This window comes from Podarcis bocagei, assembly GCF_964188305.1.
Source record: "Podarcis bocagei genome assembly, chromosome: 13".
Lineage (NCBI taxonomy): Eukaryota > Metazoa > Chordata > Lepidosauria > Squamata > Lacertidae > Podarcis > Podarcis bocagei.
The window spans coordinates 17,731,503-17,751,207 of NC_138138.1; the positions used below are offsets into that span (position 1 = coordinate 17,731,503).

General features: G+C 45.2%; 2 protein-coding genes across 4 annotated transcripts in view; one reads left to right on the top strand and one right to left on the bottom strand.

Moving 5' to 3' along the window:
- LOC308571141 (vomeronasal type-2 receptor 26-like) overlaps nucleotides 1-7,667 on the top strand; it is a 31,274-nt gene extending 23,607 nt beyond the window's left edge. Inside the window, exon 4 of the mRNA XM_081166570.1 lies at nucleotides 6,321-7,667. Within this exon, the coding sequence (XP_081022696.1) occupies nucleotides 6,321-6,383 (63 nt within the window). The 3' untranslated portion in view covers nucleotides 6,384-7,667. The remainder of the gene's footprint in view (nucleotides 1-6,320) is intronic.
- Nucleotides 7,668-10,364: 2,697 nt separating this feature from the next.
- The window catches only part of LOC308571210 (RNA binding protein fox-1 homolog 1-like), a 42,641-nt gene continuing 33,300 nt past the window's right edge, over nucleotides 10,365-19,705 (bottom strand). For all 3 annotated transcript variants that reach the window (XM_081166749.1, XM_081166748.1, XM_081166750.1), the window contains exons 8-12: nucleotides 19,156-19,291; nucleotides 17,952-17,991; nucleotides 16,879-16,949; nucleotides 15,911-15,983; nucleotides 10,365-13,211 (exon numbers count right to left, since the gene is read on the bottom strand). In XM_081166749.1, coding sequence (XP_081022875.1) covers nucleotides 13,167-13,211; nucleotides 15,911-15,983; nucleotides 16,879-16,949; nucleotides 17,952-17,991; nucleotides 19,156-19,291 — 365 coding nt within the window. In that variant the 3' untranslated portion in view covers nucleotides 10,365-13,166. The remainder of the gene's footprint in view (nucleotides 13,212-15,910; nucleotides 15,984-16,878; nucleotides 16,950-17,951; nucleotides 17,992-19,155; nucleotides 19,292-19,705) is intronic.

Consider the following 19,705-nt stretch of genomic DNA (forward strand, 5'->3'; position numbering starts at 1 on the left):
GCGGGAAGGTAAACGGCGTTTCCGTTCGCTGCTCTGGTTCGCCAGCAGCGGCTTAGTCATGCTGGCCACACGACCCGGAAGCTCCCTCAGCCAATAAAGCGAGATGAGCGCCGCAACCCCAGAGTCGGCCACGACTGGACCAAATGGTCAGGGGTCCCTTTACCTTTACCTTTAGATCTTCATCAGATGCATGAAGGTGCACGAGTTTGTCCTTGCTCATGGATAGCCTCCCAATCTAACGTGACTATTCAGCAACAGGATATTTGCCAAACGCATAAATCTAGGGCCCTGCCACAAACTCACTTGCTGCCTTTGCTCCCAAATCCACCCAGTCAACATTATAAAGCTGCCAGTCCATGGGATGCTATTAGATTCCCTTTTTGTTGGTCCTGTTAAACAGACCAACATGGATACTCACTCACAGAAATAGGCACATTTTCCTCGTGTTCCTACACTGTACTGCGCCTTTGCTAACAGCTTGAGGAAGCATCACAAGTCAAGCTGGATGAAAAGGAGGGATGGAAACAAATTGGATGTGTGGTTATACAGCCCTATAGTAGAGGGAGGAAGGAAGAGAAGCTCAGCAGAAACCAAGGGAAATAGGCAGCAGGCAACCATGAAAGCAGCCAAAGAGGAGACAAAAAGCAAGCAAATAAAACAGAGCAGTTAAAAGCAGCAAGAAGGTAAGCAAGGAGAAATGGCAAAGGATAGAAAACAGGATGGGATGCAGGAATTAGAGGCAGGGTGAAGGGGGAACAGTTGAGCAAAGAAAACTATGTGCTGGTCTTCAACTGGTGGGTTAGGATTCACAGCTGGGTACCACCTCAGTCTAACGATGGGTTCTACCAGTGGCACACTCACAATTTTTGCTTTGTTTAAAAGGGGTTGTTGTCTTTTAAGAGGGGAGTGAGAGGTTGAGGAAAGCAGGAGGAGACAGCAAAAAATAAAGGAGTGAACAAGAGGAGAGAAGGAAAAAGACGGCAAGATCGGCAGTAAGAAATCTGAAAGTGGGTCCCATGTTGCAGCTCAAGGCCAAGTACCCACTCTAGAAAAGTTGATTGAAACAGAGGATGAGCAGAGGAGTCACAAGTAAGAGTACCAACAGCCTAGGCAAGTTAAGCAGAAAACAGCAAGGTACATGTCAGCCCCTCTCATATTTTGGCATCAGGTGTGAATGCTGTTAATGTGGGAGAAGAATTCAGAAGAAATAAAAGAGACATATCGGTCAGTGCTAGTTTTACAGTGGTGAATGCAACAGGTTTAAAGCTGAAAGTGATTTTTAGCATCATGTGTGGAATGCTCACCCCAGGGAAGCTTGCTGGGCACCTTCCTTTAGGCACCAAACAAAACTATTCCTCTTCTCATAATTAGCCTTTGGCTAATTGAACAATCTACGGTCTCTAAAAGTGTGTGGGGGGGTATTGTTTTCGTTTGTTGCCATGTATTTTTGTGTTTTTATCTTGTTAACCGCCCTGTGATTCTTGGGTGAAGGGTGGTATAGAAATTTAATAAATCAATAGATGTGTGAAGACATCTTAGGTAAAGGATCAGTTGCTGAGCAAGCAAGATCTGGAAGCAAAGTGAAGGTGAGGAAAAGGCAGGCAAAGGAGAGAAAGAGGTGTTGCATAGAGAGGATTATTCTGCAGAACAATAGTAGCAACGTTCCCTTTACTGCTACCCTGGCATGAGTCCTGATTCAGCACCAGGCAATTGATAACTGCTCAAACCATGGACAGCCAGCAATAGCAGATGCATTGCTATAGGAGCTGGAAAGAGCCTGAACAGGTCATTTTCTCAACTAATTTCATCCCTAGTGAAGCATTTAAAAAGCAAGTGATTGAAAGAGAGGCGAGCAACTTGAGAAAGAGAGAGAGAGGAAGAGGAAGAGAGGAAGGAAGGAAGGAGTAGTGAGTAAGCAAGCAAGATACTGTGCAAAGAAACAAAGTGAGTATGAAAAATTGCAAATGTAAGTAATTGCATATACAGTGGTACCTTCGTATTCAAACAACTTGGCTCCCGAATAAATTGGCTCCCAAACGCCGCAAACCCAGAAGTGTTCCAGTTTGTGAAGGTTTTTCGGAAGTCAAACATCTGACGTGGTTTCTGCAGGAAGCTCCTGCAGCCAATCGGAAGCCACACCTTGGTTTTTGAATGGTTTCGGGAGTCAAACAGGTTCCCGGGACGGATTAAGTTCAAGAACCAAGGTACCACTGTACAAGTAGGAGGTAACTAGTTCAAGAGGGAAAGAGTGAGCGAAACATGAAATGTGATGGGAAAGGGACACAAAGGAAAGTGTGAAGCAACAGTAGGCCATATAAGCAGCAGAAGGAAGATCAGGCGGCCAAAAGTAAGATAAAGATCAGTGGCAGAGCAGAAGATTTGGGCAAAAGAAAGATTGTGGGAGAGCAAAGGAGACAAAGGATTAGAGGATATCATGGTTGCTTCCAGATGACCTGTTTCCTGAGCATTCATCCTGTTTGGTTTGCATGAAGGTTAGGTGACTGTGCATCTGGTACACTTTTCTTACTGTAATATAGCACAATATTTTTGGAGAAGCCAGTTTGTCGCACAAGGGCTCCAAATCCATTTTAATTGTGCATCCTGAATTCGCTGGGGTTTGAATCCCACCCCAAAATAGGGACAGTCTGGAAGTGCCCAGTAAGAAACCATGCAAATAGACACAGTAAGAATGAACTGAGTGAGATGTAAGGCCTTCAGTCACTGATTTTAAGGAGGATCTGAATACCCACGTGGGACTTCTCAGAATCCACTAGATTTCCCGTTCCCCATATAAGGTAACCTTGCTATGGTGGGACTATTTGATAGCATTTTTGCGGCCCTTTGCAATCTTATTTGAAGGCTTTTTCTTTCTGCTTCAAAGGATTCTTTCTGCTCTCTTCTGTTTCAAAGGATTAGATGTGCACGCCTTGCTTTTGCGGCACAGCGAGAGGTCACTCAGCTTCTAGGAATCTTTTTACAAAAAGACCTCCAAACCAGGTTTCAAGAAGATGACAAAAAACACTTGCTATCATGACGTCGCAGGCACCAGCCAATAGGTGCTTGTGTCCCTTCCAGCTGCCACTACACTTACTACTCTAATACAGGTATTTGCTGAGGTGAAATTCGTATTTCCCCAGCAACTCATCACTCTGCTTTGGGTGCCAGAAGAATGCAACTCCAAACATTCAATGCACCAGCAAGGAAAACCCCATACAGGAGCCCCTACAAGAAACAAGCAGTTTTGTACAACCTGTGTTATTGTCTGGAAAGGGATGTAGAACAGGGCTCACTTCACTTAGCCCAAGCATGCGAAAAATATACTGGCTTCAGTGTTGGTGCTGCCCTTTAAAGCCCTAAACGGCCTTGGCCCAGTATACCTGAAAGAGCATCTCCACCCCCATTGTTCAGCCCAGACACTGAGGTCCAGCTCTGAGGGCCTTCTGACGGTTCCCTCACTGCGAGAAGTGAAGCTACAGGGAACCAAGTAGAGGGCCTTCTCAGTAGTGGCACCCACCCTGTGAAACACCCTCCCATCAAATGTCAAGGAAATAAAATAACTATCTGACTTTTAGAAGACATCTGAAAGCAGCCCTGCTTAGGGAAGTATTTAATGTTTTATCGTGCTTTTAATATTCTGTTGGGAACTACCCAGAGTGGCTGGGGAAACCCAGCCAGATGGGCGGGGTATGAATTATTATTATTATTATTATTATTATTATTATTATTATTATTATTATTATTATTATTATTTTCAAACATACTTAACTCTGTTGGATGTCCAGTGCTTAAAAACATAGTGCATTTATGTTACATAGAGGGATTTGAAACTCTCACTGGCTACAACTCATTTAAGCATCCAACAGCCTGTTTTGGGAGAGAAGCAGCCTTTCTGATTCATTGCATGAAGTGTTCCTAGGTTAAGGCTTTATGGTTGCATACAGACTGTAGACACATCTGCATTTGGGCTTGCTTGAAAGTGGGTCTGTGTGCTGCCTTTAACATTAAATCTAAGTGCCTAAAGGGCTCCTTTCTTTGCCCATTCACCTCCCATTTCTTTGCTCGCTACCCTTTCATTGTGGCAGGGTGTCCTCAAATCATCTGGAAGGGGCAGAGAAAGCAAAAGTCAAGAGTGAGAGGTGAGAAAGCAGCATGCAAGCAAGAGAGAGAGAGAGAGAGAGAGAGAAGAGGCAACCTAAGAAAGCAATCAAGCTCCAAATCAGGCACCTGAATGTTCAACACACACTCACCAATTTGGCCATAAAGTGGAGCTGTCTACTTTTCTCGCCAAACAGCAGGGCCGGCCCAAGACCTGTTGTTGGTTGATGAGAAGATGTACTGTTCCACATATAGAGCTTGTTGAATCTTACTTCAGCACTGGCAATCGGACAGTGCTCTCCACCACTCGTGAGAGCAGCGAGCTAGCTTAGGCAGCACCCACAGTTCAGTCCTCCAATAGAGGGAAATTGATGGAGGACTGAAGGGGCTGCTTCACTCTGCCTAATGGTAGAGCCGGGCCTATGAAATGCGAGCGCAGGGCAGGGGATATGGTATTGAAACTTGTCCCTTCCTTCACATTTCCTCCCTATACCCTGGTGCTTGATTTCTTGCCACGTTTCCTGTTTTTAACTGCTCTATTGTTGTAACGGTACCGCCTTATTGTGTATTTTAATTATGACATATTTTAATGTTATGCGCAACTTCAATTTTATATTTTGTAAACTGCACAGAAGCTGACTTTGACACTAAGGGGTAGAAAAATAAATACTTGGAGACATCCATTCCCCCGTGGCACACTTTCAGTATTGGAGCCAAGCAAGGGGAGGTGGAATTAAAGTAGGGGAAGCACAGGGAGGGAAGGGGGTAGAGAAGACAAGTCTAGTTATTGTCCCCACTTTCTAGTTATGGACAAAAGTAGGCAACCCTCCCCTTCACCTTTATAGCCAAATTGCTAAGCATGCGTTTGGCAACAGACGTGCAGGCCTGGCTCAGCTCCAAGGGAGCAATCAGAAAGCATGAGAGTAAAGAAAGGAAATGGAGAGCAGGTATGGAACAGGCAAAGGGATGGCGAGTGCATGAAATGCATGGAGATGGCAAAGCAAAGGGAGCTGGAGGACAGAAGAAGACAGGGACCCAGCCAAGGCAAGGGTGAAGCTAGAAAGAAGAGGGAGAGAGAGAGAGAGAGAGAGAGAGAGGGGGGGGGAGAGGGAAGGAAGGAAGGAAGGAAGGAAGGAAGGAAGGAAGGAAGGGGAGGGGGAGAGAGAGAAAGAGAGAGAGGAGAGAGAGGAGAGAGAGGGAAGGAAGGAAGGAAGGGGAGAAAGAAAGAAAGAAAGAAAGAAAGAAAGAAAGAAAGAAAGAAAGAAAGAAAGAAAGAAAGAAAGAAAGAAAGAAAGAAAGAAGTAGGATGATGAGGAGGCAACTGGTTCTCAACATGAGCCAAAGACCCATGCTGTGGAACCCTTGCTGAAGCTAAGCAGGTGTGGGTTTGGTCAGCTCTTAGACTGCAGACCTCCCACATGTCCTGCCTTGAATTCTATGATGAAAAGAGGTAGAATATTAATAAAGAAAAGTGAGGAGCAGAAGGGAACATGGCACCATACAATACCAGTATATTTACCCTCCACCCAAGGACTTAATACAGCTCGAGGAGTCTATTTACATGAGAGTGATAGGGAGAGAGTGTTAAAACATTCTCTCCCCCTCCCCCAATGCATCTGCTCTGATCAAAATCAGAGCTGAGGGTTGGCACTTTTAGGCTTTTTGTTTTGTTAATAAACAAATCAGGAGATCCTCTCAAAAGTTGCTTCCAGATTGGTTTATGATGAGATGGGTTCTGCTCATGTATGCAAGCTTTTTTGCGGGGACCGGATGCTGTCATTGGGACCAGAATGTCAGCCTTTATTGTTTTCCCCATATAATCTGGATTTGCCCTTTCCTGGGGAAAATCTGACTTTGGGTTTTGTTTTCGGTTTTTTTAAAAAAAAAAAACACACAAACCCACCACTATTGTACACACTATGTGAATACACTGCTTGAACTGTTAAGTTCCCACCAGGAAGCACCCACAGGGGGCAAGTACAGAAGAGGAATTGGATTAGACAAGAAAGGTGAGGAGTGGCAGAAAGACAGAGAGAGAGAGGAAGAGAGAGAGAGAGAGAGAGAGAGAGAGAGAGAGAGAGAGAGAGAGAGAGAAAGGATGCAAAGCAGCAGAAATGTAGAGACCGTAGAGAAGGAGGTAAAGGGAGAAGAAGGCTAGAGAGCAAAGTAGATGAGAGAGCAAGATTCATGCCAATGCTAAATTCCCACGTGCATTTTTGTTTCAGCAAAGCCGCTCACTGCAAGGTGACTTCTCGTCATCACTTTCAGTCGGCGGCCCTTTCTTCTGAATTGCAGGAAACGAGAAGACCCCAGGAGAGCTCTTGACGACAAGAGGAGCAACCAATGATGCCTGATTGTGGGAGGGGAGCAGGCTATGGTCTCGCCCTTTCATGTGATGGCTTGCAGGTATCACGTGGCAATAAACTATGAGAAATCCTCAGCTGATACAACAGACAAAGAGAGTTGTAATAAAGCGACAGAAGAAATGAGAGTCACCAAGCAAGGGTAGGAAGGCAAAGACACAAAAGCAGCAGGAAAGAAAGCAAAGGCGATGTGAGCCAAAACAGAGAGAGAGAGAGAGAGAGAGAGAGAGAGAGAGAGAGAGAGAGAGAGTGTGTGTGTCAATGCAGGAGGCAGAAAAGGGAAGACAAGAGCAAATGAAATGCCAAGATGCTGATGGTCAAATCAGAAGCAATGCATAGTTAATTTTAGATGCTGGATTTCCAGGTCTTACAGGTGTTGGGGAGGGAGGAAGCCTTAATTTCTCTTGCCTCTTCCCCGCCCCCATTCCCAGGCTTTGCAACTCCTCCTACATTCCCGATAAATTAGAAGAACAACAACAAAAAGTTTGCCCACTCTGGTTTTTTAAAGTAAAAATATACTCTTGAAAATGTGCGGTTTCACAATTTTAACTGACTTAAATCATAGCAACATCATCACTAAACAAATAAATAAATGGAGTTTGCTTCTACTGCTAAATATTTGGGAATGGGCACAATTTTGCTGTAGAAAAGGATAATACCGAATTTACTCAAATGTAATGCACACTTTTTGGGGCTAAATAATGTCACAAAAAAGACTGTGATCCGCTTGTTGCATACAAAACAGCCCTAGTTGCTAAAGCTGCCCAAAGTATTTGTGCTAGCTGTATAAAAGTCAGTGCTGTAGACTGTGCAGGTGATTCATTCATATTGACTTATTGTAAGTGGATGTATACCTCTGGATTTCTTTTAACAGCTTTTAATGGACTTGCCGGATCTGTAATTGAATTTGTAATGGCTTTTAGCCAAACACAATAAATAAATAAATGATTGATTGATTGATTGATTGATTGGATTGATTGATTGATTGATTGATTGAATTAGGGTGCACATTAGATTTGATGGTGCATTTACATTTGCCAGCAAATATGTTTTGGGGTTTCAAGGTTTTGAAAATTAAGGCACGTATTAGATTCGATGGCACATTAGATTTGCATAAATACGGTATATTTTTGAAGTAAATGTAGTAATAAAAATGGGCATCTGTGACCATGTACATGCCCGGTCCACCACTTTGACTATAGCATATTTTTTAAAAAAAATAAGAAGAAAGGATGCCAGGGAGACCACTATCAGCCTTGATGGGCCCTGGCATGTCCATGCTTGCTCAGGTGCCGATACCAGTCTTCCTTCCTTCTCTCCCCATCTTCTCCCATTCTCAGGTGGTTATCTGGAGGCCCCCTGGACTTTGGCCCTAAGGTCAAGCCCTAGCTGCCTCACTTGTCTTCCCCCCAGTATTTTAAATATATAAAGGTGACCTTGGGAGGTTGTGTGGGGAAATGGATGGCAATGGCGTCGTGCGAGGACTGCTTAATCTGTTTCCCTCCAGACTATTACTCTGATCAGAAATCACCCACCTTCAAATTGCTTTTCTCCCTGCATGGGGGAAAATAGTATATCCCCCACTGAGTGGACAAACAGAGGGGAGTGATTTCAAGCAAAAAAAGGGGGTGGGAAGCAGATGAAACAGGGTTAAGGCATTCCCTCCCTCCCATTTCCTCACATATCACATCTAATTTTAACCAGAAATAAAGGGTGCCTAACACCTAGCAGTTTGAAAGCAGGTCAAGTGCAAGTAGATAAATAGGTACTGCTCCGGTAGGAAGGTAAACTGCGTTTCCGTGCGCTGCTCTGGTTCGCCAGAAGCGGCTTAGTCATGCTGGCCACATGACCTGGAAGCTGTACGCCGGCTCCCTCGGCCAGTAAAGCGAGATGAGCGCCCCAGAGTCGGCCATGACTGGACCTAATGGTTAGGGGTACCTTTACCTTTACCTTAAGCAATAAAAAGAGGACAGAAGCAAAATGGAGATCGCATGCAGGAGAGAATGCAAGAGAGAAACAGGGAGCAGGATAGGAAAGGAGAAAGGAGCGTTTGCGAGCAAGCGATAGGGGTTCGAGGGAGAGCAGACAAGCAAAGGAGCGTCAGAGTAAGTGGCCAAGGAGGCAGAAAAGCCCAGCAGAAGGAAAATGCAGAGATGTGCCACAGTAAGCAAAGGGCTAGGCTAGAATCTTTCTTCCTCGTATTTTGGTTTTCTACATGCAGGATTTAGCTTTTATTTTTGAAAGGGCAACTTTCGGTATCCCCCAGCTGTAGTCCAGGCCCTACCACACCACCCAACCTCTTCATCCAGCTGCGTATGTTGAACCAGACCAAGTCTTTTGTGGCCCAGGACCCTTTAGCTTGACTTTCCAGCAGGATCTGGGGCAGCGATTCTGAAAGGTGACAGGAGGAGGGAATTGTGGGGTGAATGAGAAGAGAAAGAGTAGGCAGCAGGAAGCAAGGCACTGAGGAAGCCCCCATTCTGACAAAGTACTAAGGAGACATTTCTCTTCCTTCCTTGAAAAGGCAAATCAAACTGTTAAGTTTATGAGAAGCTATGCATTGGATAGCTTCCCCATTAAAACCGCATCATTTCAGGCCACCTGTTCTGCCCACTAAAGAAACTCAGATTAAGCCCTCATTAAAGGCTATAATAAGGAGGATGTGTGCCGTGTGTGTGTGTGTGTTAAAAAAATGAGTCTTGGGACAAGGAACTGGGGAAGAGTACCAGAATCCCATCCTAGGCCTACAGTCGTACCCTGGAAGTCGAATGGAATCTGTTCTGGAAGTCCGTTCGACTTCCAAAACGTTCGGAAACCAAAGCACGTCTTCTGATTGGCTGCAGAAAGTTCCTGCAGCCAATTGGAAGCTGCGGAAGCCACGTCGGACGTTTGGCTTCTGAAAATTGTTTGAAAACCAGAACACTCACTTCCAGGTTTCTATCGTTTGGGAGCCAATTTGTTCGGGAGCCAAATTGTTTGAGATCCAACGTACGGCTGTACTTTTCTCAGATCCTGTCTCTGCTTTCTGCAATTTCAACAGGCACTGCTAACATGCATTCAAGCGTCACAGTCAGAAGGGCGTGGAACTTGGTTCTTAAGAAGCGAAAGTTTAGGGTGCTGAATGCTGAGCCTCAGCACTTGCCCAGGGCAACATACAAACCACTCTGTCCAGGCTCCACGGTACTGCAAGTTACAAAAATGCAACCAACCTCGTTCCGTTTCACCATTGGGGTTGGATGACCCAGATTATCCCTCTCCAAAGACCAGCAGGGAAGTTCACAATCCTGTGTTCCATGCTCAACCCCTGTAATCAAATATTCTTAGGCTCAAGGCAGGCAAAACACGCTTGAAACAGTTCAAAGTAGTTCTGAGAGAGGAATTGCTTACTATGGTGTATGCAAGTTTCTTTTGTTCCACTGTCACCTGTGAACAAACAGGTTTGGCAGGGTTTTAAAAAAAAACCTACCAGGCCTGTTTAACCAGAGGCAAAGCGTAGGATGAAGACAGCAACAGCAGTGCTTTTCAGTTAACTCCAGCCTTGCTTTGCTCCTGTCCTTCACTAAACACCCTTGCCAGTTAGGAGCTGGAAGCAAGCAAGTCTTCAGTCACATCCTTAACATACATTTAAAGCACTCTTAAATTCGTATAAGAGTCATGCTTCCCCCACCCAAAGAATTTTGGGAACTGTAGTTTGTTGGGGAGGGGGGCTTCAAACAACTCTCCTTAATAAACTACAGTTCCTAGGATTCTTTGGAGGAAGCCACAACTCTTAAAAAGGTTTAAATGTTTGGTTTGGATGTGGCCTTCATTCCAGACAAGAGGAAGTAGGCAGCAACAGCAACAGAGGAAGAGGAGGAGGAGGAAGAGGAGAAGGAGAAGGAAGTAAAAGAGGCAGAGTAAAAGAAATTAGCCAGAATCAGGATTTTATTACAGTAACAAGGAAACAGTGAAAAAAAGAACAAGCATCTATATAGAAAGGTTTCCCTGAGATATTGCACTGTGAACAGGCACTGCCAGACACCTAAGCCCAGAAATACGTGGAAAGCAAATTGCTAGAAACAGAAATGGCTTCTGCTTTGGGTTCAGCATGCTTCAGAGGGAAAGGAATTAGCTGCTGAGATGCACTCCAGTTTTGTCTTTGTTCTGTTTTTAAACTGCCTCGTAACATTCCTTGGGACGCGGGTGGCGCTGTGGGTTAAACCACAGAGCCTAGGACTTGCCGATCAGAATGTCGGCGGTTCGAATCCCCGCGACAGGGTGAGCTCCCGTTGCTCGGTCCCTGCTCCTGCCAACCTAGCAGTTCGAAAGCACATTAAAGTGCAAGTAGATTAATAGGTACTACTCTGGCGGGAAGGTAAACGGCATTTTGATGTGCTTCTCTGGTTCGCCAGAAGCAGGTTAGTCATGCTAGCCACATGACCCGGAAGCTCCCTCGGCCAATAAAGCGAGATGAGCGCCGCAACCCCAGAGTCGGCCACGACTGGACCTAATGGTCAGGGGTCCCTTTATCTTTAGCTTTAACATTCCTTAGGCTTCCACTCTGCACTGAGTTCTTTAATGCCCTTTTGCTTCATCGGAAACTCCTTGTGTTATCAGTTTCTAGGACTTCTTTTTGGATTGTCTCTTTTGTGTTTTTAAAATAATATCATAATTTCTTTTCTAGCTATAAACATTCCCAGCTTGGTTTGGTTTTTTAAAAAAATGAATGAGTAAAAACCCCAACCCTAAAAAAAAAAAAAAGTATTTTATTTTTTAGGGGGAAATCCAGGCAAAATTAGGTACTTTTATAAAGTCCTAAGGATTTGAATGGGAAACCATTGAGCACATTCAGATCAATGGGACTTGGAATAGTGTCTAATCTAAGTTTGATATTTGACGCAGAATTGGCCGAGATCCAGAAGAATGTGTGAATATATACATACATGGGTGTGCGCGCACATCCTTCTCTATGCACAGATATGCAAAACTCTTGCACAATATGATGTGCACAGGAGGGTCCTGCAAAACAGCGTCTGATTGTTGAACAGGTTCAACACGTGGCATAGAAGCCCTGCTTGAGTTCATTTATTTTTTCTGTGCAAGGAAAACCTGTGCTACTAAGCCCTGCACACAAAGCCATTTTGCTGCATCATGGCCATTAGATATACAGTGGACCCTCGCGTTACGTTACCTTCAGGTAACTTAACTTTCAGGTTGTGAACGTGGCAAACCCGGAAGTGTATACTCTGTGTGCTTTGCGCATGCACAGAAGCACTCTGCGCGCATGCGCAGAGGCCGCACCTCTAGATGCTGACTTTTCGGGGTACATACAGACCCCCAGAACGAATTAAGTTCGTATCCGGAGGTTCCACTGTAGATAGATACACAAAAGAATAAAAAATAGGGAAGCAATATTTATAAAAATATACTGTGATTTACCCCTGGCTTTGATAAAAAAATAGTCTCAAAGTTTTCACAGAAAAGTAAGAGGCTGGCTTGAGCCGCTACCTATCATGAGCTGATACCCAAAGCAGATCAGAAGTACAGGAGAGCACAAAAGAATACAGTATGAGTGCAGCATGAAGAAAATATATATTTATAAAAGAGCAACCAAAGAAGAGGGAAAGGACAGGGAATGAGAGAAGGAAGGGGAGAACTCCAGAGACAGATAGAGACAGATCAGCGCCAGATTTAGGGTGGTACGGGCAGATCCCCTGCACAGGGCACCAAGCCAAGGGGGTGCAAAACTGAGAAGATCCAGAACTGAGAAGATCAATTTGGGGGTGACATTTTTTGGCCTTGCACAGGATGCCATATTATGAAAGATTACCAAAGTCCACCCCTTGCACCAATGATTCTGAACCTCTGCTCGCTAAACCATATGGTAGATCTATAACACGGGGTGGGGGGAGGGGACTATACCCCAGGGAACCCTGGGAATTGTGGCCTGGGACGGGCTTAGGAACCACAAGCAGAGAATCCTCAGCATTTTCAAAACTACACTTCCCAGGATTCTTAGGGAAGCCATAACTGATGCACGTGTTGTAGTGAAGGCGAATTGAAATCCAAAACTAGTCTGGAATCCGTTTTTGTTCTCACAGTTCCCCAGTCCATCTGCCAAAATCGAAGGGCCTGAATATCCTTGGTTGAAGAAATACGCTATTCTATCCTTGAATCTCCAATCCTCCTCAAGATTCCATAATCAGGCGCCATAACTATTTAAACTGCTTTGAAACTGGTTTATGGTTGTGGTGGAAGGACACAAAGGAGATCTGATCTATCACAGAGAACTCCAGGGAATGGCTTTTGCCTAGGCCCTACTTGCCCCACTGCTGCAAAGTGAACTGGATTTCATCCTATGCACCTTGCCAATCCTGTAACCTAGCTGTGGTAGCCCGTTTTCAGTTTGCCCTGCATCTGAATTGTGTCGACAATCCAACCGCTGGCCTCTGCCCAACAGCAAAACACAGGAGAGGCCAGAGTTTGTGAGTAATGACAAAGGCTTTGAAGAGACTGGAGGAAACACCTGAGCTGTCGTCATTTGACTGTCACCCAGAATTAGTGTCCTGCTGGTTGAGAGGTATCTTCACTGATCACCTGCCTGCCTTCCTCTCGCACACATATACACCACACACACAAACACACGCAAGGTTCTCAGCGCCAGGTCCCACCACCTGTGCCATCAGCTCACAGGTGCCTCCGAGATGCTCAGCGCCAGCGCTTGGTCCCTCAGTATGGAGTGAAACGGTTGCATCCACCTCGGTACAAGCTGGCCTGCCAGAAAGAGAGGGAGCAGGCGTGTGAGGGGAAAGTTGTACAGGAGGAAAAGTCAAAATAATAAGACAGGAAGGAGTTAACAAAACAAAGCTACGTTGACTTCTTAATCCTCATCACCTCCCCATAGCAAAGCCTATACATCATGTAACCCCTCTTGCTATCTTCTTCTCTTCCTCTGGTACCTCCTACAGTTTTATTGTTAAACTGGGAACTCTGCAGGGAATTGTCTATTTACATTCATTACATTTCCGAGCACAATTCAAAGTGTTGGTGCTGACCTTTAAAGCCCTAAACGGCCTCGGCCCAGTATACCTGAAGGAGCGTCTCCACCCCCACCATTCAGCCTGGACACTGAGGTCCAGCTCCAATGGCCTTCTGGCGGTTCCCTCACTGCAAGATATGGGGTTACAGAGAACCAGGCAGAGGGCCTTCTCGGTAGTGGTGCCCTCCCTGTGGAACGGCCTCCCACCAGATGTCAAGGAGATAAGCAACTATCTGACTTTTAGAAGACATCTGAAGGCAGCCCTGTTTAGGGAAGTTTTTAATGTTTGATGTTTTATCGTGTTTTTAATATTCCGTGGAGAGCTGCCCAGAGTGGCTGGGGAGGCCCAGCCAGATGGGCGTGGTATAAATAATATAGTAATAGTAGTAGTAGTAAAATAAAGTGCAGGTGTCTGCATTGTAGAAATTACATAGGATCCGCAACAAAATGTGGAAGTAGAGCACTTCTGTTCAGTATTCCATCCATGCCCCTTTCCCCAGGTTATTCCATTCTTCTTCCACCACCACCAACAGTTTTCTACACTCTCTCCCAGGCAGTTTTCCATGGCCACTGAGCCTGCTAAGTCCTAATTATCTCCTATCCGTGTGTGTGTTGCATTTCTACAAACTTTGGGGTCCCTCTCTAAACCATTCAGTACCTTCCCTCTTCTGCACGGATGGCACTGTTTTAACTAAAGATGGATCTTTATTGAAAGCATTCCCTGCTGGTATATAGGATCACCATCATAATCTATTTTAGCTCTCTGCCTAAAGATAGGAACATTCTCACAATTCATCCCTCATAGATCAACTACATAAATCAAGAATACACCTTATGTGAGCACCATGGCACCCTCAAGTTATTGGGTTTTTAAAAAAAACCTTGGGTGGGTAACAGAAAGTTGAGCCAGATAGGAAGAACTGTCCCACCCTCTTCCTTTCCATTCCCCAGAATTCCTCTTGGGGGCTCTCTTCCCCAACGAATAAGATGCCTGCAGCTCTCGATTATTTGAAAGGAAGATACAGAGGACAGGAAGCCCAAGAGACCCGTGCTTCCTGTCTGTCTAGGCTTCCCCTTCACATGCAATATAGAACCCCCACCAACCACCCTACTTTGGGGAGTTGCATGGCTGTCCTCAGGTCAGAAGTTTGGGCTAAATCAGACACGGTGACATTTCTAATTTACAACGTTATGCACAAGCTCAACGCACTGTTTCGTTTCCGTCAGAACTTTTTAAGCTGCCAAACAAAGCACCGAAACTGGAATCCCACATAGAAGCAAAAGGAACAGGGATTGTACATGCTTGTTATTTGAAAAAGTAGAAGACCCTTAATAGACAGGTAAACACTGCCATCTGCTGGGCATTTTTCAGGGACGCAGTCAAGCTACACCCAGTATTGCGATGAGAATTTTCACATATCTATGATGATCCTCGCTTTAAAAAGCACACCAGAGTTTGGTTTTAATGACTTTTGCTTTTCTGTTTCTGATCCTTCATGGAAAACCTACTGCTGTCCTAGTCCCTTGTACGAACAGCTGTATTCTTTTGATCTATGATTACATTATGGTAGTTCATTAAACAGCCGTTTTTGTTTGTTTGTTTGTTTGTTTGTTTATTCCTTCCTCCTCTTTTTTTATATATATATAAAAAGAGCCAAGCCAAATCGTCCCCCACTATGATTTTAAAGCTGAAATTACTGCCCATGCTCATGTTTGCAGACATTGGGTTGAATCCAGTCTGACACAGCAATCCTATATGTGTATTCAGAAATATATCCCATACAGTTCAGTGGGACTTACTCCCAAGTAAGTGAGCACAGAACTTTAACTCCTATTGCTTAAACTTGGCCCCATTGACATCAGTGGGACTAGTTAGTCATTACTTCAAAGTCCCACAGATTTCATCAGGAACTACCTGCAACAAACATGGATCGGATCCAGCTCATTATTTACCCTGTTGCAGCTAGACACAATCTTCTAATCACTACGTCTTCCTCCTTGTCCTCTATTAGTCACATGGGCAACGACTGAATCACAGTACAGGCAGTAAATGGAACAATACTGCAATTCTGCATAACCAGTTTGGCTGCAGGCTGACATCATCAAGGGCAAATAAAGCCAATTCAGAAAGCACAGCCCTCACTCCAAACAGGCAGACATTTCCCAACCTTTTTATGAAGCAGCCACCAAAAAGCCAGCTCAGCCCCACGAGATAAATGCCTCACTTGCATTTATCTTCTGAAGCTAAACTGCTGCTCTTGAAGCAACTTCCTCCACTCTGCCTGCTCAATGCTTACATTGCTGGGAACTAGATCACCTGAGCTGCTGCTGCCTTGCAGCGGGTGATTGCGCACGCATGGTCTTTCATGCCCACCCAGCTTTGTGATTCTATGATGGGGACGCAATACGCCTGGCCATTAATACAGTGACTCACCATGGCACCGACTCCATAGGCGGGGGTCACGGTGTGGTGATAGGGGTCAGCGGTAGTGTAGACCCGTCCATACCTGTGAACCAAAAGACCCGAGAAAGGAGATAATCAGATAAGCCTCTAAGACAGGGATCAGCAAACCTTTTCAGCAGGGGGACGGCCCACTGTCCCTCAGACCTTGTGGGAGGCCGGACTATATTTTTGGCGGGGAAATGAACAAATTCCTATGCCCCACAAATAACCCAGAGATGATGATGATGATGATGATAATTTATTTGCACCCCACCCATCTGGCTGGGTTTCCCCAGCCACTCTGGGCAGCTTCCAACAAAGATTAAAAATACATTAAAATGTCACACATTAAAAACTTCCCTGAACAGGGCTGCCTTCAGATGTCTTCTAAATGTCAGGTAGTTGTTTTTCTCTTTGATATCTGGTGGGAGGGCATTCCACAGGGCGGACGCCACTACCGAGAAGGCCCTCTGTCTGGTTCCCTGTAGCTTTGCTTCTGGCAATGAGGGAACCACCAGAAGGCCCTCAGAGCTGGACCTCAGCGTCCAGGCAGAACAATGGAGGTGGAGACGCTCCTTCAGGTATACTGGGCCGATGTCGTTTAGGGCTTTAAAGGTCAACACCAACATTTTGAATTGTGCTCGGAAACGTACTGGGAGCCAATGTAGGTCTTTCAAGACTGGTGTTATGTGGTCTCAGCGGCCGCCCCCAGTCACCAGTCTAGCTGCCACATTCTGGATTAGTTGTAGTTTCTGGGTCACCTTCAAAGGTAGCCCCACAAAGAGCGCATTGCAGTAGTCCAAGCTGGAGATAACTACTCATGTAAAAACACGCTGATTCCTGGACCGTCTGCAGGCCGGATTGAGAAGGTGATTGGGCCGGCTCTGGCCCTGGGCCTTAGTTTGCCTACCCATGCTCTAGGGTCATTGGACAAGGCACACAATCTGTCTCAAACTTACCCATCGCTATAAGCTGTTGCTGTTGCTGCAGCTGCAGGCGTCTGGGCCACTCTGTAAGCTGCAGGATAACCCTGCAATTCAAAGATTCAATTCAATTCAATAGCTCATCGTGCATGATTCTTGAAGGCCGCCCCGTCTCCAGTTCTTCAAAAGAAAACAAAAGTCTTCCTCCATGCACCTTCTTCCCCCCTTTCTGAATCGTGATCAAGAGCGGCCACTGGAACTCACCTCGCAGTTTGACCCACAAAGAACCCATGCCTCTTTTCTGCTTCTTCTTACGCAAGAACTTTGCCCCTGGGCCATCCACTAGTGCACTGATTTTGCATTTCAGAGACCTGCCTAGCCACCAGATGTTTGCATGAGGTCTACGCTGTGCACACAGTCTTATGCGTGATGTTAGTTCACAAAACCTCTACAGTACATGACACTCTATTTGTTATTACTGTTAATTTATTAACTACATGTGCATGGCCACCCAACAAGATGCAGTCTCTGGATGGCTCTTCAATAGATAAAATACAGTCTTAAAGAATGGAGTCCCACTCTTTCAAGCCCACATGAAACCCCCAAATCAGGAGCAATTCTCATGCTGGATCACCCAGACTTGCACATGGCTCAATGCCCTTTTCCTTCATCCCACCCATACCTCCCCACTGCCCCAGCCTTAGAGGAAGAGCTGTAGCTCAGGGGGAAACCATCTGTTTTGTACGCAGAGGTGCCAAGTTCCCCTGCCTGAAACCTTGGAGAACCACTGCCAGTAGACAGCAGATGGACCAAAGCTCTTGCCTCTAAAAGGAAGATCCTCATGTTCCTCATTTCTCATGCCATCTTGTTTTCAAGGCAATCCTTCGTTCTACCCAATTTTGTGGGTCCTGCCAGTTTTGCAGGACTATTTTGCTAGCTCACCTACCCTGAGAGATCCCCCCCAAAGAACAACATTGACCTTTGCCTTGCAAAACCCATGAAGCCAGTCCCCAACCCACTCTGCTTTCTCTACTCACAGGTAACTGGTGCCAGCACATGCCCAGGACCTTTGAACCCTAAAACCTAGAGAAACCCAGGTAAAGACTTACGTAGAGGTCAGAGCCGTACAGACTGTCTGGATAGAGCACACTAGGTGGGAAAAGAAAAAGGAAATCAGCACAGATGGTCCTCTACCTTGCCCATCTTATCAACGGGGGATGATAAATCTGTCAATCTGGGTTTTTCTTAGTTTCTTATTGTTCTACTCTTAAATTCAGTTTGCCCCATTTCTGCATATTCTCATGCATTAAAAAAATACCTATTTCCACCTACTCAAAAAAGTGTTTTCAAGCACATTTCTCCTAATACACACATTTGTGACTAATATACGGTATGCATTTTTCCAAGCCGTTTCTGCTAATGTAAGGCATTTTTTGGATGTTACTTTCAGTAACGTACACATTTATGTGCAAACTTCCCCTTAATAATAAACTTTAAAAAACTAAGTAATAAACTTAATAAAATTTCGCTCAATTTTTACTGATTGATTCATTGACAAACTGGATTAAGAAATTTGGAGAAGTATTTTCCAATTTTTTTAGGCGAAAGTTAAATGACAACGAGCTTTCCACCTACATTCATTCCGATTTCCTCACGGGATGTTTATATGTCTTCCTGTTAAACCATTCATTCCACACTTTTCAATGCATTTCCCTGTTACTTTCCTAACTGGAAGAAGTCAATTTTACCTGTTCTTGCCATTAAGTCAGGCATGGCCAAACATGGCCCTCCAGCTGTTTTGGGACTACAATTCCCATCATCCCTGACACCTGTTAGCTAGGGATGATGGGAGTTGTAGTCCCAAAACGTCTGGAGCGCCAAGTTTGGCCATGCCTGCATTCAGTGGAATGTTATATTTGCATCTGTTTTACTTGATTGAGGTTTTTATATTCCACTATGAAACGGATTGTGATAAAGGGCAGCTTAATACATTCCAAATGAACAGAGAAAAGAAATAACCAAGCTTTTTTCCTTGTTAAGGGCCGTTTTCTCTTGGGGGTAATCGACTGGGGGCCACATACCAGTAATGGCCAGGTCCCCAAGTAACTTGGGCTCATTTCTCTCTTTCTTTGTGCAGATTTGAAAAGGAAATGCACATTTATAATGTAAGCATGCCTATTTAATAAAAACGCATTTGCTCATTGCAAAGATTTTGAGGGGAACTTTTAGCAAAACCTCCAGACTTCAGGACCTATTTTTAGGGCTATAGAAGTTGTCCCCATGAAAACAAACAGAACAGTCTCCACCTCTCACCTGCCGTAGGCTGGAACTGGAGAAGGGGCAGGAGCTGCTCGAATGGGGTTATAGATGGCAGCTCGGCCACGCCCTCGCAGAGCCCCACGATATGCCAGGGCAGCTGGTGCCATCATGGGGTAAGGGATGCTTGCCACTAGATGGGATGGAGAAGGATATCAATGCATTTATTTCCAATACTTATATCCCACTTTATAGCCCCGGGAGGCTCTCAAAGCAGCTTGCTAAATATTCTCCACAATAAAAATCACATTCAAGTCGGGTAGCAGGAATGGAAATGACGTGGTGCCAGGATTATTCAGGTGGCACTTCCTGCCCTCATTCTTGGCCTTCTAAGGTAAAGGTAAAGGTAAAGGGACCCCTGACCATTAGGTCCAGTCGTGGATGACTCTGGGGTTTCAGTGCTCATCTCGCTTTGCTGGCTGAGGGAGGCAGCGTACAGCTTCCGGGTCATGTGGCCAGCATGACTAAGCCGCTTCAGAGCAGCACACAGAAACGCCGTTTACCTTCCCGCTGGAGTGGTACCTATTTATTTACTTGCACTTTGTGC